Source organism: Poromitra crassiceps, assembly GCF_964638095.1.
Source record: "Poromitra crassiceps genome assembly, chromosome: 3".
Classification (NCBI taxonomy): domain Eukaryota; kingdom Metazoa; phylum Chordata; class Actinopteri; order Beryciformes; family Melamphaidae; genus Poromitra; species Poromitra crassiceps.
In genome coordinates, this window is record NC_139625.1 from 72,568,618 (window position 1) to 72,592,008 (window position 23,391).

At 42.5% G+C, this 23,391-nt stretch overlaps 1 protein-coding gene across 1 annotated transcript in view; it reads left to right on the forward strand.

The window, feature by feature from the left end:
* LOC310773971 (uncharacterized protein) overlaps window positions 1–23,391 on the forward strand; it is an 83,702-nt gene that overhangs the window by 14,846 nt on the left and 45,465 nt on the right. The window contains exons 2-16 of the mRNA XM_083634011.1: window positions 3,607–3,825; window positions 7,916–8,140; window positions 10,536–10,552; window positions 10,652–10,684; window positions 10,831–10,863; window positions 11,632–11,685; window positions 13,567–13,659; window positions 13,940–14,014; window positions 16,963–17,007; window positions 17,967–18,020; window positions 18,221–18,274; window positions 18,901–18,954; window positions 21,453–21,506; window positions 21,723–21,776; window positions 22,564–22,608. Coding sequence (XP_083490137.1) covers window positions 3,607–3,825; window positions 7,916–8,140; window positions 10,536–10,552; window positions 10,652–10,684; window positions 10,831–10,863; window positions 11,632–11,685; window positions 13,567–13,659; window positions 13,940–14,014; window positions 16,963–17,007; window positions 17,967–18,020; window positions 18,221–18,274; window positions 18,901–18,954; window positions 21,453–21,506; window positions 21,723–21,776; window positions 22,564–22,608 — 1,109 coding nt within the window. The remainder of the gene's footprint in view (window positions 1–3,606; window positions 3,826–7,915; window positions 8,141–10,535; window positions 10,553–10,651; window positions 10,685–10,830; window positions 10,864–11,631; window positions 11,686–13,566; window positions 13,660–13,939; window positions 14,015–16,962; window positions 17,008–17,966; window positions 18,021–18,220; window positions 18,275–18,900; window positions 18,955–21,452; window positions 21,507–21,722; window positions 21,777–22,563; window positions 22,609–23,391) is intronic.

Genomic DNA, 23,391 nt, shown 5'->3' on the forward strand with positions numbered 1-23,391 from the left:
ATGTCTCCACAGACAGCCAGGCCAGCAGGTTGCAGTGTTATGTCTCCACAGACAGCCAGGCCAGCAGGTTGCAGTGTTATGTCTCCACAGACAGCCATGCCAGCATGTTGCAGTGTTATGTCTCCACAGACAGCCAGGCCAGCATGTTGCAGTGTTATGTCTCCACAGACAGCCAGGCCAGCATGTTGCAGTGTTATGTCTCCACAGACAGCCAGGCCAGCAGGTTGCAGTGTTATGTCTCCACAGACAGCCAGGCCAGCATGTTGCAGTGTTATGTCTCCACAGACAGCCAGGCCAGCATGTTGCAGTGTTATGTCTCCACAGACAGCCAGGCCAGCATGTTGCAGTGTTATGTCTCCACAGACAGCCAGGCCAGCATGTTGCAGTGTTATGTCTCCACAGACAGCCAGGCCAGCATGTTGCAGTGTTATGTCTCCACAGACAGCCAGGCCAGCATGTTGCAGTGTTATGTCTCCACAAGACAGCCAGGCCAGCAGGTTGCAGTGTTATGTCTCCACAGACAGCCAGGCCAGCATGTTGCAGTGTTATGTCTCCACAGACAGCCATGCCAGCATGTTGCAGTGTTATGTCTCCACAGACAGCCAGGCCAGCATGTTGCAGTGTTATGTCTCCACAGACAGCCAGGCCAGCAGGTTGCAGTGTTATGTCTCCACAGACAGCCAGGCCAGCATGTTGCAGTGTTATGTCTCCACAGACAGCCATGCCAGCATGTTGCAGTGTTATGTCTCCACAGACAGCCAGGCCAGCAGGTTGCAGTGTTATGTCTCCACAGACAGCCAGGCCAGCATGTTGCAGTGTTATGTCTCCACAGACAGCCAGGCCAGCATGTTGCAGTGTTATGTCTCCACAGACAGCCAGGCCAGCATGTTGCAGTGTTATGTCTCCACAGACAGCCAGGCCAGCATGTTGCAGCGTTATGTCTCCACAGACAGCCAGGCCAGCATGTTGCAGTGTTATGTCTCCACAGACAGCCAGGACAACCACAACATGGCAATATCTCTTAGAGCAGTGGTTCTCACACTTTTTTGGCTTCCCCCTTCCCCTGATTTCTGAATCCAAGTAGCCTACCCCCTTTACCCGACTACAACATTTTGCTTAGAAAACGAAGTGAAAGAGTTGCAATTAGTGCCTCCTGAGCAGATAAATTTTTATATTTCATTTATTTTCATGATTTATTCCTAGATTTGTTCCATTTCCCCCTTTCTCTCAAGTACCCCCTGTAGTACCTCCACATACCCCTAGGGGTACGCGTACCCCAGTTTGGGAACCACTGTCTAGAGATTAGTCATATTTATATTACAAGGGAGTTCTACCCCTGCCAGTGCTTTGGAGATATTGGCTAGAAGTAGTTTACCTCAGGCTGGGCCTATAAAGTAGTCAGCAGATTCGAATCTAAGCCAAACTGAGTCCAAACCTCTCAATTATTTGCTAATGTGATCCCACCAGGCTCTTCAATTACTGCCAGCAGGTAATGCAAACATTGGGGCCATGTTCAACTTTGAATTTCCAGAGGGGTTGGAAAACAGAAGGAGAAGAGTCCAATCTGCCCTCCCCAATAAGCTGTAAAACCTTGTTATATTATGGACTATGTCTTCCAGAGACGGAGGGTCAGAAGGAGCAGGCTGAGCAGAAGGCCATTTAAGAACACACGGCTTCATGTTAGGAAGGGCCGCTTTTGCATGTATGCCAAGGCGCACTTAGTAGAATCATGGATATCTGTTTCTTGAGGACACATGCATGCTTCTCTCTTGGAGACGTGCTATGACTAGTCAGCTACCTAAAAGAAATCTGCAGGCATAAACCCCAACGTATTTCTGAAAATGCTTCATCCAATTGATGGCTTACATCAACTGTTTTTGCTATTGCTAAAGGTCCTTTGAGTCTGGTAGAATAAACCAGCACATAGGCTGTACTGTAGTGCAAGCATGCATAGATAGCAGTTGATGTGGGGCCTGTGTGCTGTGTTTATTGACCTAAAGGCGTGATTGAAAGGACATCAACACCATGACAGTAATGCCCATAACGATGCATTGTACTAACTGTACCGGCTGAAAGGGAATCCCCCCCAGATATTGATGTCAGTTGCTGTTGTGTTTCATGAAGATACCTGTACAGAAGATGGCAAAGTCTACTCCAACAATGAGATGTGGAGCCCAGAGCTGTGTCGGCTCTGTGTGTGTGACATGGGGGCTGTGGTGTGTGAGGACGTGATGTGTGAAGAGCTCGGTGACTGCCAGACAGTGACCCCCGAGGGCGAGTGCTGCCCCGTGTGTTCGGCTGCAGCTCGCCGCCCTAGCACAGAAACAAAATCCGGTAAACGGAATGTCCCGAGACTGTTTGCACCCCGCAGATTGTCTGTACCAGAAATACTCTGTGGATGCATCTTGGTCATTCTCTTGCCCTCTGAGTCTACTTTGAATCCTGAGTCCACATAAGTCATGCTGGTACCTTTCCACCTGAAGGCCCGTCTCTTCAGGCTTCATCCTGCCCACACCGGCCACAAACCTTCTCAGTTCTGCACTTGATTGTGCCGTTAGTTTTCGATGACTGTACTTCAGTTCACAAGAGGAATACACTGACTTTTTGCCAGATAAGATCACTGATCAGATCCACCAAGCTTAGTGCAACAAGAAGCTTGGTACAGTTACCACCACCATGCATGTCCAGTATTTATGTAGTTTGCTAATAGTATGCTCACTCTTAAAGGAACAGTTCACCCACAAATGAAAATTCTGTCATCGTCTACTCATGCCAGTTGAAACACACATGAAGTTTGTAAATATACTGTAACTGTTACACACAGGGATGTTACCAGCAACATGAGAGAAAACCAGTGACCAATTCAGTTGTGCTGTACTGAAGTCAATGGTGAGTGGTTTTCTCTCGAGTTGTGCTGCCTGGCAACCTCCCTGTGTGTTATATGGACAAAACTCGCCTGTGTTTCAACTGGCATCAGGGTGAGTAGATGTCAGAATTTTCATTTTTGGACAACTATTCCCAGACTATCATGAAAGTACAAGATAGCATTGCATCATCTTAAAAGCACTGGACAAACTGGTAGAGCTGTTGCCAGTCACTAGATGTTGAACAAGGAACTTATTTACCAAAAAGTAGGTGTATTCCTCTGGGAAAATGCTACCATGTATCCTTTGCCTTGTAAAATAGTTGTGTCATGTTGTTCATTGCACTTCTTTATACTACGCACTTCTGTTGATTATGTGAATTTCCACTTTTATCACTCTTTGCAATTGGTGTGAGTTGCTTTCTTTTTGCGCACCAGCCAAATGCTTACATTGTTTAAATGAAAGGGTTTTTTATTCTGGAATGAGAGTATGCACTATATTGATTGTTTTTTATTATTTTATTTTATTTTATTTACTGTACTCTTTCAGAATGATTGCCGGCATGAAAGTAAAGCATGTTAGAGAGTACTGTATGCTGTTAGTAAGTTATTTAAGATAAAGTCATTATTTTCAAAATATTGACTGATGAATTTAAAAGAAAATCCCAACATGGATTTCTTGCATTGTGGAATACGAGCACACCTCTGATACTGATTTAAGTTACCGTTTCTGTTTCCTGAAGATACCTGTACAGAAAATGGAAAAGTCTACTCCAACAATGAGATGTGGAACCCAGCGCCATGTCGGATCTGTGTGTGTGACCTGGGGAGTGTGGTGTGTGAGGATGTGGTGTGTGACGAGCTCGGTGACTGCCAGAAAACTGTGACCCCAGAGGGCGAGTGCTGCCCCGTGTGTCTGACCCCAGCACTGACACCCACTTCCAGTAATGACACCACAGCAGGTAAAGGCCCTTGCTCAACACAATGACCCAAAGATATTTTACAACTGGGGATAACAAACCTGTTTTAGATGTGTTTACATTTTTTATTTTCTGCTATTAATACTTTAAATTAAGACAATTATTTTTCAACAGCATAATCTCTGCCTTTAATGCTCACTGATTGTTTCTGGAAGAAAAAAAGAAAAAAACGTTGTTTCCAAAGGGGAGATTTGTTTGTTGCAGCAGCAAAAGTAATAGGATTCAGCAGGTAAAATAAATAAATAAAATTTGAATATAAGCTCACAAATCGAAAATGCGACAATTTAAATTTTTTACCATTTCAGGATGCATGTATGGATTTGCTATTGGCTGAGTTTCCCAACAAAGAAGCTTCTTAACACGTTCATTGCCACTGACGTATTAACACATTGAGTGCCAGCCATTTTTTCATCCTGTAGGTAAGTTGTGCCAGGTTTTTTTTTTGAGGATTCTGGCTCATTTTACAAGAGCCGAGGATTATTTTCTGTTAAGAATTCATGAACACCAATCATCTAAAAATAACTAATAGAATGTGTGCTTTCTCTGTCTAAAAGAGTTAGTTTGCAGAGTTAGTAGTTATGTAGATATTAGCCGTTGAGTACAGCATGGTTTCAGCGTCTGGAAATTTATTCCGAGATAAATGGCTTTTTGTGAAATTCGACAGAACAGTCACTTTAACCATTCATTTTTGGCATCAGTAAGACCGTCAGACATTCTAAACAATAGTTTTGAACAGTAATTTCCTCCATAACAACAGGAAACACCCCTCTCATTCAAACTCCTCCCTCCGTGTGTCTTCTCCTCCTTCCTCCTGGCTCTACAGCGGGCGTGTCAGAAGCGCGTTGCTGCTGCCTGCCTGCCTGTCTGCGTGCCTGCTTGCCTGCGTGCGGACGCTCCTTGTGCGAGTCAAGATGGGCCGGGGAATGCGTGGGCGATGGGCAGATGTTGATTCTGGCCTTTCTGAGGTGTTTCAAAGTGTGTTTCACCTATAATCTATTTTGCAAATCGCTCTCCGCTCTCTGTGTGCGGCTGCCTGCGCGGCCGCTCTCGGGCAAGAAGACAAGTGTGGAATGGATTACTGTAAAATCGCCTCGCCATTTCCTTGAATGGCTTGCTCCCCGCGGCAGTTTTTTCTTTGATTTCGCTCGTCTGGGGGAGCACTGTCAACACTTAGTGGGTCGGTAAAATAGATTATACACATTCTCTTGCTCCAATAGTGATCTCGAAGATGTAAAAGTTGTTGATTGATGTCCCACCGTCAAAAAAAAAAAATGTTTATGTAAGACGAGTTATTTCGGCTCTGGCACTCAAGCGTTGGATTATGTAAGACGAATTATCTCGGCTATGGCACTTAACGTGTTAATACGTAAAAAAAAAAAAAAATGATTTTTTTTTTTTGACGGTGCTACGTGGATCAATGCCCCCCGCGTCTCCTATGGAGATATTGGAAGTATTGAATGTGTATAATCTATTTTACCGACCAGCTAGGTGGCGACGGTCCTCTCCCGACAGAGAGAAAGTCAACCAAAAGCAGCCGCCTCCCGCGGCTGCTTCCTCCATTCTCAAGGAAATGGCTTGGCGATTTTACAGTCAGAAACGAACGAGCCTCATTCTCATACTGTAGGCGGGGACGCTTTCGCGCTGCTGCGGTGGGGGGTTCCAGAAATGGACTGGGTGGGCAGCATAAAGCCTAGAGTCGCACGGGGCTTCATCGGGGCTCTCAAACCCAAGAGACGAGTGAGACCTATCCACACTCGCTGCCAGGGAGGGAGGCTGCTCAAACTCGCTGCCAGGGAGGGAGGCTGCTCAAACTCGCAGCAGCAGCAGCAGCAGAGCACTCGCTTGTGACAAACGCAGGCTGAAAGCCACTAGACACGCCCACGGAGGGAGGAGTTGAAGGAGAGGGCGTTCGGAACTATATTGTTTGGATGTCTGATCTCTCACTGATGCCAAAAATAAATGGTTAAAGTGACTGTTCTGCCTGTTTGATTGAATTTCACAAAACTGCGATTATCTCAGCTTTCACTCTCAGACGCTAAAACCATGCTGTACTCAACGGCTAATATCTACATAACTACTAACTCTACAAACTAACTCTTTTAGACAGAGAAAGCACACATTCTATTAGTACTTTTGTGAACTTTGTGTTGACAAACTCCAAGCAGAAAAGAATCCTCGGCTCTTGTAAAATGAGCCAGAATCCTCAAAAAACGGCTTGGCAAAAGCTACCTACAGCAAAAAAAAAACGGCTGGCAGTCAATGTGTTAAGAGTTAAGAAGCTTCTTAAGGAGTTAAGACGCTTCTTAAGGAGTTAAGAAGGCTCCAAAGAAGTGTTTCCCAAACGCCTTCTTAACAGAAGAGAAAAATAAAAAAAATAGAAGGCTCTTAAGAAGCATCTTAACTGGAGCTGTCCACCATCTCGATGTGAGAGGTCCTCTGCGGCCCACTTGATGGCACTCTGAGCCCACCAGTGGGCCACGACCCAGTTGTTGAGAAACACTGTTGTAGAATAACCTAATCGTGGTCATGTTAAACAAGAACTTCTTCTATTAAACATTATTTATTTCAGACATGGACTGCAGTTCAAATTGCTTTATATACACAGCATACAACAAAATTGCGAGAAACACTACAGAATTTAAGCGACCTTGGGTTCTGTGAAAGGTGCTATATAAATCCACAACATTACAAAAGGAATCCATTCTGATTAGAGCGATATAGCCTACGGTAAAACATTTAAAACACAAGTAACCATACATAGAGGGGAGATTTTCAAGTGTTCCCCAATTTTAAACACTAAAGGGTGCATGAAAGAAAGGAAAAAGGGAAAAACACAAGAGGAACAGTGGACACAACTATCTCCTTTTGCCTGACGCGGCTGGATCTGCCAGTGTTTTGTCATTAAGAAGGTGTTAAGAATGCCCCAGACCCTTCTTACAAAACCTTCTTAACGAAAGATCATCTTAGCGCTAAGAAGCTTTTGGGAAACGCAGCCTTCTTAACGGAAGATAATTGGAAGATAATTTTAGGCTAAGAAGCAATCGGGAAACACGTTGGCTTCGTTGGCTTCTTACGGGAGCCTTAAGAAGGGTCAAAGAAGCTTCTTAGCGCTAAGAAGCTTTTGGGAAACGCATGCCTTCGTAAAGAAGCAATTGGGAAACGCGTTTGCTTCTTAAGGGGGCCTTAAGAAGGGTTAAATTAGCTTCTTAGCGCAAAGAAGCTTTTGGGAAACCCAGCCATTATCAACTTTTTTATCCAGCCAGGACTCCTAAATTGCATGTAGTTCACAGTCAAAAATGAAAAAGCATTAGGGTACCACATTATAAAACCATCATTAATAAATGCTAAATTGATAGTTAGTTATTTTACTGTTAACAAGCAATGAAATGATAATTAATAATGTTTAAACAGTATTATTTAACCATTTACAAAGTATTATAAACATCAGCTGCAACTTACAATAGCCATCCAAATAATGTTTATAGATCCCCCTCTGCTCCCTGTCCTCCTCTGTCCCACAGCCTCAGAGGAGGACGGGGGGACAGATCTATAAACATTATTTAGATGGCTATGTGGCTAGGTTACAACTGATGTTACTTTTTAAATGGTTATAGGCTACTGTGGAAACATTATCAATTATCATTTCATTGTTTAACAGTAAAATTACTATTAACTAAAGTTTAATTAACTATAGATTTGCCATTAATGACGTTATTATAAAGTGTTACCTCATGGGTCTTATTTTCAGTTGTAATCAGCTTTTTCAAGATATGTTTAAAGTCAAATTATATGGCTGCACGTCGCTGCTCATGCTAACTTGCAGTTCTTCTTCTAATTTTTCCAATCCAAATTTACCGCTGTTGCTGCCAGTAGTAATGTAACACGCATCACTTCCTGTACACCAGAGGAAAGACCAGACACCGTGTTTAGAACAGCACGTGTATAAAACCATTAACTGAGTCAATTGTTTTGACATCAAATAGCGATAGAGAGTAGCAAAACGTAAATTTGTCGGAAAATGTCACCGAGTTTAATATTGACATATCCCAATTGTTTGTGCCCTCTGTTGCAGCTGCTGAGGAGAAGAAAGGGGAGCCCTGCACAGTGGAGGGTGAGGTCTACCAGCACAATGACATCTGGAAGCCAGAGCCATGCAGCGTGTGTGTCTGTGACAGCGGCGTGGCCATCTGTGACGAGGTGCAGTGTGAAACCGTGTCCAACTGTGACAAGGTGGTCACGCCCGAGGGCGAGTGCTGCCCCGTGTGCGACAGCTTCGCCAGCGCCAAAAGGATGATTGGTGAGACGAAGCCCTTCATATTCTCACTTTACTGTGTTTGTTCAAATGATGCTATTTATGCTCATAGACCGTATAGAAATATGGACCTAGCCTCCGTGATGTCACCCATTGGTTTGTAGAATCTTGTTTTGAAGCCTTGAGTTTGGTGTTTTGACCATCACCATCTTGTTTTTGGGAGCCAGAAGCAACTAGCACGAGACCAGGGGTTTCCCACAGAGCCGCAGCACCGCATGCTATTGGTCCGTGATCGCCGAGCTGCGATCACTGGACAGGTGACCTGTCAATCACGCCCCAAAACATAGTCGGCTTTATCACCTATTTTATTCTAAATTTGATCATAATTTACAAAATAAACATCGTGCTGTATTGAAGTCGACTTGAAACTAGCAGTCTCGCCCGCTTCACAGGCTCGCAGACGCAGCTCGCATGCTACACATGCTCAACAACCCGAGCTCAACAGCTTCTCCTCTCTCCACTAAGTGAAACAAGCATATTATGCCATTTCACTTTGCATGGTGGCTCAGTGGTTAGTACTGTCGCCGCACAGCAAGAAGGTTGTGCGTTTGAATCTCCACCCGGCCCTTTCTGTGTGGAGTTTACATGTTATCTCTGTGTTTGCGTGGGTTTCCTCCCACAGTCTAAAGATATGCTGTGTTTGTGTAGGGATGTCAACGGTTACAACATTTTCTGCACGGGTACACGGGACCTTCTGGCAGCGTGGAACCGGTTAACCGGACGTTTTGTTTTTGTTTGTTTTCTACCACATTTCCATTGCCATGCTTTTTTTGGACCGCATTTCCATTAATGTTACTGCACTTGTGTGAAAACTTTAGTGTAACATTAAAGTTATCATCTGTAGTTTACAGGCAGCATTATCACCACTAGCGTTAAACAGTTTATTTTTTATGAGAAAGGAAACACACAATGTTGACGGAACACAATCCGCTTTTACATTCTGTTGAGCAGCAAAACGTCCAGACAGCAGTGTGACACAGTCCGCATATTAGGAGCGGGTCAGAGAGTATGAGAAATCCGCTGTCCCTCGTTGCCCAGATTGTGTATCAGCAGGGCTTTCTTCCTTTCAACGTTAGCATCAGCTAGTCCTAGTATGAACGTTTCAAAGGATTCATGCCAGCAAACCCACGGGATGGGCGGCTCGCCAGGCAGGGCGAGGAACGGGGAGAGAGGTGAGAGCAGAGAATCCATCATCCTCGTCGTCAATGTTATATTTAATCACTTGTGGACCACGACGTAACTGTTACACGTTTTATTTTCATTCTGTCACACTGGCTCCATGTTTACAATTACAACCACACCACTTTCCAGCAGGGCAGACTGTCGTAAAGCTGCCTGTCTTAAAGGTACAGCCACAGCTGATGTGACGCAGACGTGTAGTCGGTTATTGTTTTTTCTAAACGGTTATGATTTAATATCCGGTTAGCCGTGTACACGGTGACATCCCTAAATGTACAATACATGCAAAACCGTGTAAACGTACAATTCAGTTCACTCAAAGCCATTGATACAAATTAAAAAAATACAAGTGCAATAAAGTCTGTTTTCCCCCAAACTGCTTTCTCCTTTAAAGCAATAAAGGAGTGGAATAAGTTACCCAGTAATATAAAAAAACTTTCCAACCTACAATAGTTTCTAGCAAAGAAGTGGTTCCTGAGCAACCAGTGTTGCCAGCACTAACCACATGGTGGTACTGTCGTGTGTGTGTGTGTGTGTGTGTGTGTGTGTGTGTGTGTGTGTGTGTGTGTGTGTGTGTGTGTGTGTGTGTGTGTGTGTGTGTGGTGGTGTTTTATTTTTGGCATCTGTATAGATGTATGCATGTATGTATTCTATATACTCGATGTCTGTTGCCTGCTGCTGTCTGGTTCTGGATGTTTTTTTTATACATTTCATTTACTTTATTGTCCATATTATGTTATCTTGTGATCTCTTGTACTAACCTATGATATAGATATTGCATGTTTTCACTTTATGTATTTTATTGTGTTTTCTTAACTCTGAATGGCTTCTAAATCCACCTGCCCAGGGATTCCAGATGGAAATTAGCCTATGGCTAAATCTGTTACAATGCATCTCTTCCCCTATGAGGATTAATGTCTATTGTATATGCTCCCTGTCAAATAAACTAATAAACTAAACTAAACTAAACTAAAATGTTTGAATAGGGCAGAATATTACCAATGCTACAGCACAATCACAGAAAAAACAATGTTGACACCAGGATGATAACATTATGTTTTGTAGTGATATTTGTGTATTGTAAGAAATGGATAACACAGAATAATCAATCCTAAATTGGGTGCAAGGGAGAAGAAGTATCAATATTATGTGTATGAACGATAACAGCAATTAAGATATTCTTCTTTCTATTTTCCCTCAGAAATCATGGCTTTCAAGGTAAGCCGTGATTGACACTGTCATGGAATAGTATTACAGTAATTATGAACATTGTCAGTTATTTTCATGATTTCAGATTTCGGATGTTTTGATTTTCAGGGACAGAAGGGTGAACCAGGTGATATCCCATATGTAAGTGAAGTATAACTCTTCCCATCAGTGGGTGTTATAGAAAGATTGTCGACTTTACGATCCAAAAAGACAAAGAGTTAATTTATATCATCACTGTTGTCTGATTTCCTTTGGATAAATGAGTCTAAACAGAGTTTTTCTCCCAGGTGGTGGGAATCCCAGGCTATCCAGGACCCATGGTAAGTCTGCAGCAAAATGAATATGGATGTTTCTCTCTAGGCCTGTATTAATAACTGCATAATAGATAATGGATATGCATGAGAAAAAACAGAAAAGTTTTATGATCTGTTTTCATTCCATCTCTGTATCCATGATGACACTAGAGGGCGCAGAAATGCCACAAAAATATTATTAGTGTATGAACCAGGCTTAAGGAAGTAACAAAAAGGCCACATGTAAAAGTTATAACAATAATGTATTTACTAGAACTAAGGACTAAACAACACAAAATACATAAATCCAAAAGAACAGAACAAAAGTATTTATGCTGGACCATCATATTGGCATCAGAACTTTATGTGTATTGTATTGTATTGTATTGTATTGTAATGTTTTGCTGCTGCCACAGACACATAACATGCCCATGGAAAATTAAAGGATGTTTATATTAAAAGTATAGTGCCAGTATTGCTACAGAATGGTGTGATGCAGCACCTAATATTTTGTATTATGTACTATGTGTGTGTGTGTGTGTGTGTGTGTGTGTGTGTGTGTGTGTGTGTGTGTGTGTGTGTGTGTGTGTTCATTTATTTATTTATTTCAAGGAGAGCATTTAAAGTAAGCTAAATTAACTAGTGTTTGCTGGAGATACAGGCTAATACAGCATTCAAACTACCTGCCGGAGGACAGTGATTTTTGTGGCTGAATTAAAAAAATAAAACTATCAACTTTGATTATTCATTATCACTTGAATGTATTTATTGCTTATATTTGTGTTTGTCGCTCAGGGTCCTGCAGGATCACAGGGATACAGGGGACAAAGTGGATTCAAAGGCAGACGGGTAGGCTACGTTTGAATCAGATTGAATGACTGTTGATGTTGTTAACCCTAAAACACTCAAATCAGCTGTTTGTTTACACTGCAGAAATGCTCCTTTGCTTTTGACTGAGAGGTTGTGGTTTAAGTAGATCTTGCCCTTACTCTTCCCTACATGCACTTTTTCTCATTACCTTCACTGACAAACACTGCTGAACATCTGATCATGTGAACAGAGAGAAATGCATGCGCTCATCCTGCACATCATCATACCGGCCTTTGCACTGGACTGTAAAGCCTTCATTATGAGAATTATGGTTAATAATAATAATGGTAGAAACTCTTTGTTGGCATTATAAAGAGACTCTATCTTTAACATTTTATATATATATATATATATATATATATATATATATATATATATATATATATATATATACTGTATATATATATACACACACACACATACATATGCATGCACGCATACACACACACACACACACACACACACACACATATATATATATATTTTTTTCGCGCGCACACACACACACACACACACACACACACACATTTATATATATACACGCATGCACACACACACACACACACACACACACACACACACACACACACACACACACACACACACGCCCTTTACACACCCTGAAATTTTCAGCCCGAGTGCACGTAAAACAGCATAGCTGTGGCCGGACACAGAACTTGAAACATCGCCCACATACTCAGTTTTATATTTTATATTTTATATTATACTAGGCTGCTCGGCCTCGCCTGTCCTATTGGCGCGCGCGCTTGTGTGTGTGTTGCTCACTAAGTGTTATTGCATCAGTGATGTCACAATGCCTCCTTGTGTGTGTGTGTGTGTGTGTGTGTGTGTGTGTGTGTGTGTGTGTGTGTGTGTGTGTGCTGCTCACTAAATGTTATTGCATCAGTGATGTCACAATGCCTGTCATGTGTGTGGCCCATTATGATGCCACTGATGACATCATCAGTGTGTGTGTGTGTGTGTGTGTGTGTGTGTGTGTGTGTGTGTGTGTGTGTGTGTGCCCCCCTATGACATCACTGATCAGTCTTGTCACAATGCCTCCTTGTGTGTGCACGTATGTGTGCGCCCTTATTACATCATTCGGCTCCGTCAGGTCAGCCCGATCGCACGTAAAACGGCATAGCTGTGGTCAAACACAGAACTGGATTTGTAGAGGCTTTAACGTTACTCAAAAGTCTGCCAGCAAAATGGTTAAATAGAGAGAGCACCTTTACCTGTACTCAAAACAGTTGTAGCTTGAAAAGCATCAGCTCAGTTAACCTGAACACGTTTTTGACTTTGTTAGCTAGCTAACTAGCCAGCAAGCTCATGTTAATACAACTACTAGCCACTTAGCTTCTTAGATATGTCACTGTCAGCTAGTGTGCTAATGTGTTATAACAAGACAGTGGTGGTTAGCTGACTGGATACTGCTAGATAACAAGCTAACATTATCTAAACACAAAATCAACCAGATTGATGAAAGTGATAGCTGAAATGATCCGTTTCCAGTCAAAACAGAAACAAACCATGCCTATTCAATTGTGTTGAGACAGCTTCGAGACTAAATCAGCCACTGTTTTCCGAGGGTAACTGAGAGTTTCCAATATGGCTGCCAGAGAGCTTATTATGTCACCTGAAAGCCTCTCATGTCACCCTTTCTCAAAACAACTCACTTCTATGTCCACCTTGAAAATACAGAATCAGTGGTTGAATAATGATGTGAATCAGAATCAGAATCAGATATCATTTATTCACCATTTATGTTATGTAACATATCGGAACTTGCGTTGGCATTAAAGTGTGAAGAAGAATGTGTTTGTCATTAATATATTTCATCATTCATACAACAACCTGCAGGGGGCAGCGGGGCCACCAGGATTCGATGGAGAGCCCGGAGTGCCAGGAAACCCTGGAGAGACAGGACCACCTGGCCACCCCTCCCTCCCTGGGGTGAGTTAGCTTGTTCCCCACCATACTGTGGGCTACCTATCTCTTTATCATACAAGTTTGTACATTTTCCAAAGATAGGCTAATCCATCAGACATGAAGAGGAGATTCATGATTTTTCAGTTTGTCTTCATTTTAACTTTGTTGGAGTCCATGGTGAAAGTTCAGAGGATAGGTAGGATAGGATTGACATTGACACAATCATGTCTTGAGATGAGAAATTAAGACAGCAATGTAAACGAGTATATTTTGACTTCACTTTGATCACATCTCTTCCCAAAAGGGCCAGCTAGTTTCCCAGATGGCGGCAGGTTTCAGCGAGAAGTCTGGTCATGCTGGGATGGTGTCTGGAAGCAGGGTGAGTGTCTAAGAGTTCTATAGGGAAAACTAGTCCTGATCAGGAATCAATCAGATCAACAGATATACGTACTGTACAGAGCAGTTTCTTAAATGGGGTAGAAGTACCCCTAGGGGTACTTTGAAGGACTGCAGGGGGTTATGAATTGTAACCCTGAGTTGGGAGAGAGAGCTTTGGGGCAGCTACTACCCTTTGGATACAGTTACAGTATGTGCAAAACTAAATTGTAAAAGTATTACAAAATTAATTTACCAACCCATTAATGTTCATGTTTACTCTGCCAAATAATCTTCAAATACAATATGTATTGTCATCTCCCCCCTCAAATGGTACCACTGGTCATTTCTAGGGTGGAGACGATGCGCCATGGGTGTGACCAAGCTCATGTCGAAAATTCGGCACTGCACTCTGTCGGGTCCCCAGCAGCACACCCCCAAGTTTGAAGTAGATCGGACGAACTAGGCCCAATTCCAATTCACCCCCTTACTGACTCACCCCCTTAGAGGCGCGTTCACGTGAAGGGAGTGAGGGCTTAGGGATGTCCCACGGTGAAATCGCAAAGTGAATGAGGGCTCGGAGTGAGCCCTTTCTGCCCCCTTACCGTAAGGGTGCAGCTGTGGCCACTTACAGAAAGGGAATTGCCCACAATGCAGAGCGTTGTGACGTATAAAACGGGGAAGGCTGCAAATATCTGTCAAAAAAATAAAAGAACACACGCGCGAAACGAACGCGCTTTTTGCGAGTGCGCTGGAATGCCTTAATTCACAATGAAACATTACATTAATAGGGATTTCAGATTAGACAAAAATATTATATCAGAGGAATGCAAGTAGTTATTTTACACAATCCTAGAATAATCATCGATCATTTCTATTACAATTGCAATCCACAACTGTTTTGATGAATGAGAAATAGTTTTACCAAATCTGTATTGTACAGTATTGACATTGTGTATAATGTTGGGTGACATGTCATTATTACGCTTATTTTAATTATAATTCCACATGTTGCAGATTCCAGATTTTGCAGTATAGGCTACATTTATTTTTAAATTACCTGTTGTCCACTCTGTAGAGCCAGAGCCTGGATGAGAACAGACTCATCAGGGAGTCTATCCCTCAAACGCCTTAGGCGTCTTGACAATAAACAATATACAGCGAGCCCCAAACCTGCCAGAGTCAACATCAGTGCAAAGGGCTCTGCTGTCCCAATACTCCTATTTATCCAATGTGGATCCCTTCCACACTTGATGACTCAACCACTTTCAGATGGCAGCCATTAGAGGGAGTGAGGGTGCAGGGTTTGAGTCTTTAGGGGGCAGATTGGAATTGGGCCCTGGTCTCGACTTGAGATACATGGAAGCCATGTTCTGATTGGTCGAATTGCAAAAAAATCAACACTGCAATTTCTTGGGTCCCCAGCAGGGCACCTGCCAAGCTTGAAGTCAATAGACCAAATCAGCGGGGATGTTTACATTTACTTCCGGGTACCCCTGAGGTCCACACATTATAATGGCGGTGGACGGCACAAACTGACGTGTTGAAGACAAAAACAGACAAAGAAGACAAAAATGGTTCGTCCGTGTTGTGTTGTTGTTTAATATCATTCATAACAACACTTTCACTAACGTTAGTGGAGACCAGACTAGCTAATTTACCTGTTGGACCAGACCAGAGTAGACTTGAAGCTAAATTAAATTAACGTGGCGTCAGTAGCTCTGTCTGTAACGTTAACGAGTCTGCAAAAAAACAGCGAGTTTGACAGACAAACAAACGTTATTAGCTAGCTAACACTACATAAAACAAACACAGAAGAAAGGCTAGATACGTCAGACAAGCATGTTTACCAACCGTTTAACCATTTAAATTGAAAGTAGTCGGCCGAAAACAGCGATAGGGTTTGACAGCATTTATTTGACAACACGCACATTTAAACCTGCCGCCTTCCCCAAGTGGTACCCGGAAGTAAATTTGTTTACATGGTGACGTCACGGTGATTTGGTCTATAGACCCTTCTCACGGGGGCCATTTTGTGTCGAGAAGCCAGGGTAAACACAGGTGCAAGCAAAACACTAATGAGGGTTTCCAAATTCCAATCATGGAAGTTGGAAACCCTCATTAGTGTTTTGCTTGCACCTGTGTTTACCCTGGCTTCTCGACACAAAATGGCCCCCGTGAGAAGGGTCTATTGGACGAACGGTTCTCGAGACAAACCATTTTTGTGTTGCCAGTAGGTGACGCTATGATTATGCACCGGTCCAAATTGTACGGAATTTGACACTGCACTCTGTCGGGTCCCCAGCACATTCCCCAAGTTTGAAGTCGATCGGATGAACGGTTCTCAAGATAAACCACTATTTGAGTTGCCAGTAGGTGGTACAATGATTATACACATGTCCGAAATTTGCCGCCACACTCCATTAGGTTCCCGGCAGCGCACTCGCCAAGTTTGAAGTCGATCGGATGAACGATTCTCCAGATAAACCGCTTTTTGTGTTGCCAGTATGTGGCGCTATGACTATGGACACGTCCAAATTTCATGAAATTCGGCACCCCAAGTATGGAGGTGTTCAACCAATGGTGTGTGAGTTATGGCCATTTAAAATCCCAAACATTGCCGTATGGGCGATTTTTCCCCATTTCGCCAGATTCATGCGAGACCCCTGAAAAGTCTTTCACCAAGTTTTGGAGGCAGTTTTGGAGGCGATCGGAGCAACGCTTCCAAGTTGTGCCTTGCAACTCCGGACAAATGGACAGATATACACTCTCCATTTATAGTAGTAGGATATCGCTTCTCACACTGCTGAAGTCAGTTAGCGATTGGAAATTAGGTATTTTTCTTTAATATGCATTATTTTCTTTTTTTGTATTATGTTGATACAGTATAGGCAGGATATTTGTTGTTAATATGTACAAATGAAAGTACAATGTAAAGTGTCTTTATTACAGGGTGAATCAGGACCACGAGGACCTCCAGGGCAGAGCGGATCACCAGTAAGTTTTGGCTTCTACAATAAAGATTGGAATGTGATTTTGGCCTGTAGAGATGTATCTTCTGAGAAGTCAAGTCAAGTCAAGTCAAGTTTATTTATATAGCCCTAATTCACAAGCATGTCTCAGAGGGCTTCACAGAGAATATGTCTAGCTAATTCTAGCTGACACAACAGTAGCAAATTACAGAATAAAGATAACACTTTGAACAATTGATAGAGAAATCTAGAAAATATAGAAATATAGAATAGAGCAGAGGAGAGAGCAGGAGAAGGGAGGAGAGCAGGGGGAATGTGAGAGAGTGATGGGGTGGGGAGGGAATGGGAAATGTTGGAGAGTATAGGAGGTGGGGAAGGAGCAAGAGGAGAGAGCAGGAGAGGGGAAGGGGGGGAGCGGGGGGTGTGTGGGGGAGAAGAGAGCAGCGGGAGGGAGGAGGTGGGGAGAGAATGGGAAATGTGGGAGAGGAGAGAGCGTATGGAAGAGTATGGGAGTATAGAGAGAGTATGGGAGACTATATGCAGAGAACAGGGAAAGGAGGGCTAGCTGACACAACAGTAACAAATTACAGTAGTAATAACACATCGAACAATTATATGATAGAGAAATATAGACACCCATGGAGAACAGATGAATGGACATTTGTCAGGTCACAGGAGCATGTAGAGTTTATGGTGGCAACTCTTGGAGTTTCATTCCTAAATGAAATTTGCAAAAAGTGACAGCTATTCTTTCAAAAATAATTGAATAGCAAAACATTCAAATACAATTTCATGTTTTAAAGAATAGTGGGCAACTTACGTCTTTAGTAAATTGACACGTTCACAAACTGCGTCTTAATAGAACAGCGATAATGAACTTCAGTTAGTGATTATTTTATTGTATTTTATCGTGTTTTTTTCCACAAAAGTATGTATATTTCCAAAGGGACTGTATAATGGTTACTCTGCTCCATGTGTGTTCAGGGTCCTCAGGGTGGCCAGGGGATTCCAGGAGAGGCTGGAGAACCAGGACAGATGGTAGGAACATCTCAGCTTCTCCACTTTACATTTTAGGCATTTAGCTGATGACCTGATAATGAGTGGCAGCTTTCTTTCAGTGTCTCGCTAGCGAGGGTTTTGGAAAATACCTGCCCTGCATGTTGCTAGTACATGTAGTATTTTGTTTCTTAGATGATGAATTTAGATCAAAATGTGTGTCACATTGTGTTTGTCTACAGGGCGGACCTGGTCATCGAGGACCTGATGGACCGACAGGAAAATCTGGACCAGATGTAAGTCAAAGATATACAATTCCATCTGAAGATACTCCCCTCTATTCAGTTACTCTTTCTGATGTTTCTTACACCTTTAAACATTCTTATTATCCTCTTCTCCTTATTGTTGGTAGCATTGGCATTAGCAGCTAGGCTACTATTGCTGTTACTAGTGAGTTTTTGTTATTATTATTATTATGATTATTATGATTTTTATTATTATTATTATTATTATTATTATTATTATTATTATTATTATTATTATTATCATTACTATTGTTGGTAGTAGTAGGCTATTAGCAGAAGAGTAATAGTGTTGTTGTTGCTGTTGTTATTAGCATTAGGCTACTATCACGCATCCTTTCCCCCCAACCTTATTGTGCCAGGTCCCGCCCTACTCTGCCTCTGATTGCCTTACCCTGATATTTTACCCTAACCTTAGCCAATCATCACTCCTCATGCCTAAACCTAACCAATCATCACTCCTCATGCCTAAACCAAATCAATCATCACTCCCCATACCTAAACCCAACCCACTCTTGTCACAAGATGTTTGGTGGGAAAATAATCACTATTACATTTTTAACTGATTATTTCCTACTGATTATTACATTACTGATCAGTATTATTGTTTTTCTATGCAGGGAGGGGCAGGTGATCCAGGTGCAACAGGAGAACCAGGATACCTAGGATCAGCGGTAACAATCATCTCTAAGTATTGACACTATCACATGTGACCCTGAATGACATCATTCACACATTTGCAAGCATCATTTGCATTGCTTTACATTTTAGGAATTTAGCTGACACTTATCCAGAGCAACTTACACATATGTCACAATGTCTATAGTCGTGTTTCCATTACTCTCAGAAATGCGCAAAATCTATATATCGCAATAGAAAGTGGGTAATGGAAACACGTAAATTTCGAAAAACCTCCCAAATATCGCAAAAAGTTTTTGCGCTCTCATGAGGTGGTTTTTCAGACGTGTCGATATAGCAGTTTATCGCAAAAGTGTAATGGAAACACATTTTTCGCATTTGCATGTCATGTGACCCATCTTCCCCTTTGGAAACGGAGCGGAAAATGAAAGGAAAATGAGGGAGAAACGGTTCGATAAGCCGTGGCAAAACCTCCGCAGCAAGTGGAAAACTTTTAAGCAACGCTACCTAGCAGAAAGACGAGTGTTGTGCAAAAGCGGAGCTGGGGAAAATAGATCATGTTTAATGACAGAAATCGGTCCATGGTGACAGGCTGCCTGTCTGTGTGCGCGCAGTTGTAGGCTACCTTTTTTCCTCTGCCTCTCGCGCTCACTGCATTCACTGCAGCCAGCAATATGTTGACACTCATTTTCTTTTGAATTGATAATCAGGCTCGTTTATATGCGTTGTAACTTCATGTTGTGATTTGCATTGAGCATGCAGGGGACGGGATTTGGGGCAGATCCCCGTGCGTAATCACTGTGGCAGCTGCTGCAACGGGGAATTTCGTTCAGGTGTGTGCGCCGTCACTCAAACTTAACTTCAATGGAAACGCCTACAAGTCGCAATTGTACATTGTCGAAATTGTAGAAATATCGCAATTATTTTGCGAAAAACTGTAATGGAAACACAGCTTATGATATCATTAGGGGGTATGACATCATTAGTCAGTGTGGGTATGTCATCATCAGTGGGTATGTCTGCTATGACATCGTCATTCACCACTGCACACAACAATTCAGTCTGGCCACCACTCGATGATTGTGGGAAATGACCTCATCAGTGGGTATGACGTCATCAGTCACCACTGGCCACCACTCGACGTTCTAAACATGCTCAGTTGACATCATCAGTCGGTGGCGTTTGCATGCTCAGTTGATGGATTGTGTTCATGTGGGTCGCACTCAATAACCAACAGGCAGTGGTTGCCCATGGTTAGAGACGCGAGCTTGTGACCGGAAGGTCGTCGGTTCAATTCCCGGGACCGGCAGGATAAATCTGGTTGGGAGAAGTGAAAAGGCAGCACTTGCCCCTCCCTCATTACCACCACTGAGGTGCCCTTGAGCAAGGCCCTTAACCCCAACTCTTTCAGTGGAGCTGCTCAGTGGCCAGCAGATCACACTGTGGTTGTACTGGTCAGCGTCCAGGTATGAATGTGTGTGAATGTGAACAGGGCGCTCCGGAAAAAGAGAGCATTGGTCTCACTGAGACTTCCCCTTTATAAATAAAGGTAAAAAAAAACAGGCACTGCTTGTGGTAGGAAGGACAGTGCAAGGGAGTGATCAGACTGGAGAAGGCGGATGGAAGAAGAAGAGGGACATACAGTAATGTAGGGAAACAGTGGATGGATAAATCCAGAAGGAGGCGGTAATGCAGCGTTATTTTGAAACCCACGTAGGTTACGCCAAAACCACGCCCTGTGCCCGCCTACGCAGCAGTCAAGCGCCGGGATTGGCCAGGAGCAAGTCTTTTGTCTTCTTTTGACAGCTCGAATCTCCCACACCACAAACACTGCACGGCATGCAGCCAAGCACATTGAAATTAATTATTAGTGTATTAACACTAATGAAAACGTAACACACAAGTTTTTTACACATTTCCCACACACCACAAACACTGTGCCCAGCCCAGCGATTTTATTAACCAAATTGCTCTTGATAGCGGACATTGAAAATAAATTACTGTAATAACGGCAATGAAAACGTAACACAAGCTTTTAACACACAATCAATTTTTAAACATTTATTTCAAAACATCATTGTAAAATTCAGGGCCCAGTTGCACAAAGCACCTTAGGTTAAGATTTCCCTTAGAGTCAGAGTTAAGCAGGTGTACATAAAATAGAATAGGCTGCACAAAACACCCTTAAATCTTGTGCTAATGTTTTCCTTAAAATGTTTAACGTTATGGAGAAGATTTAAGGGTTTTTAGTGCAGCCGATTCTATTTTATGGACACCTTAACTCTGACTCTAAGGGAAATCTTAACCTAAGGTGCTTTGTGCAACTGGGCCCAGGCCTTTAGCCAAAGCTTCAATAACAGAGCTCAGCTGACAGTTTAACCTGCAAATGAAAAATAAAAAATACAATAGGCTACAGCACATAGGCCTAGCTTACAAAATGACAAGAAAATACAGCGAGGCAGAGAACGGTATACCATGAAAATGAATAGAATTAGAAGTCGACAATGACAGAAGATTTGATGTTTTTCCTCAGGGTGCGAGGGGATTCCCAGGCCTCCCAGGTCATCCCGGACTGAACGGTCACAAGGTAAATCAAACTCAAACAACTTTGCTAATGAATAGAAAGTGTGTGTGTGTGTGTGTGTGTGTGTGTGTGTGTGTGTGTGTGTGTGTGTGTGTGTGTGTGTGTGTGTGTGTGTGTGTGTGGTGTGTGTGTTTGTTGCTATTGCCTCTATCAAAAATCACTCATTTGTATGTACAGTAAGCCATATACTGTACATCTAATTGTAAATCTTTCCAACAGGGTACCAGCGGTCTTCTCGGCACAAGAGGCGAATCTGGAGCAGCTGGATTCAAGGTAGGAATATGTCACCTCATCCTGTGCTTCCTCACGATGAGGAATATTTTATTTCATTATTAGTTCAGTCACTGTAATTTGATACAATGAGAGTATGTATAAAGGACGAATTATACTAGATGTATGGACTGTCGCACGGAAATGAGAGACACAGAGTCCTGACGCGAAAACGTTTTGAGCTTTTATGTTCTTTATCGCACCATGTTCATATTGTATGGTTTCACTTAGAGCCTTCATGTTGCTGTAAAGAACCCTTTACTGTAAACATTTAATGAAATCTTTCAGATCAGCAGCTCTTTAAGAACCACAAACCACTTTATTGATCTGAACCATCTAAACTCATACAAGCTTCTGATTAAAAAAATCAGAAGCTTGTATGAGTTTAGATGGTTCTATATAGAACCATCATCCTTGTCAAAGAACCCTTGTAGAAACCTATCTTTTTGATGCATATATGCAGTTCGACACTAAAAACCATAACTAACAATAGAAATCCTATCCGAAAGGGTTTCTTTGGACAAAATCTTATCAAATGGGGTCTGAGATCTAATGGATATCTATTTGGGGTTCCTTCACATGGTAGTTATGGAACCTTATCTACCTCAAATACAGCATAGCACTTTCAAATGAAGGAATAAAGGTGCATATTCACATATTGCAGGGCAGTTATCTAAAGCCACCAAGAGCTGACAAGGCATTTCAATTGCTTGTTTATGAAACTGCACGGTGCAAACCTGTATTCCCCTATTCTCATTGGTTGTGTGTGTTTGCGGTGTGTGTTTTGCAGGGTCCATCCGGTACTGCTGGTGGCATGGGACCTCCAGGCTCACCGGTAGGTGATAGACCAAACTGATCACCAAAGCATTTTAGATAGAGTCACCTGTCATTCACACAGACTGATCACCCAAAGCATTTTAGATAGAGTCACCTGTCATTCACACAGATCACCCAAAGCATTTTACATAGTCACCTGTCATTCACACAGATCACCCAAAGCATTTTAGATAGAGTCACCTGTCATTCACACAGATCACCCAAAGCATTTTAGATAGAGTCACCTGTCATTCACACAGATCACCCACAGCATTTTAGATAGAGTCACCTGTCATTCACACAGATCACCCAAAGCATTTTAGATAGAGTCACCTGTCATTCACACAGATCACCCAAAGCATTTTACATAGTCACCTGTCATTCACACAGATCACCCAAAGCATTTTAGATAGAGTCACCTGTCATTCACACAGATCACCCACAGCATTTTAGAGTCACCTGTCATTCACACAGATCACCCACAGCATTTTAGATAGTCAACTGTCATTCACACAGATCACCCACAGCATTTTAGATAGAGTCACCTGTCATTCACACAGATCACCAAAGCATTTTAGAGTCACCTGTCATTCACACAGATCACCCACAGCATTTTAGATAGAGTCACCTGTCATTCACACAGATCACCCAAAGCATTTTAGATAGAGTCACCTGTCATTCACACAGATCACCCAAAGCATTTTAGATAGAGTCACCTGTCATTCACACAGATCACCCAAAGCATTTTACATAGTCACCTGTCATTCACACAGATCACCCAAAGCATTTTAGATAGAGTCAC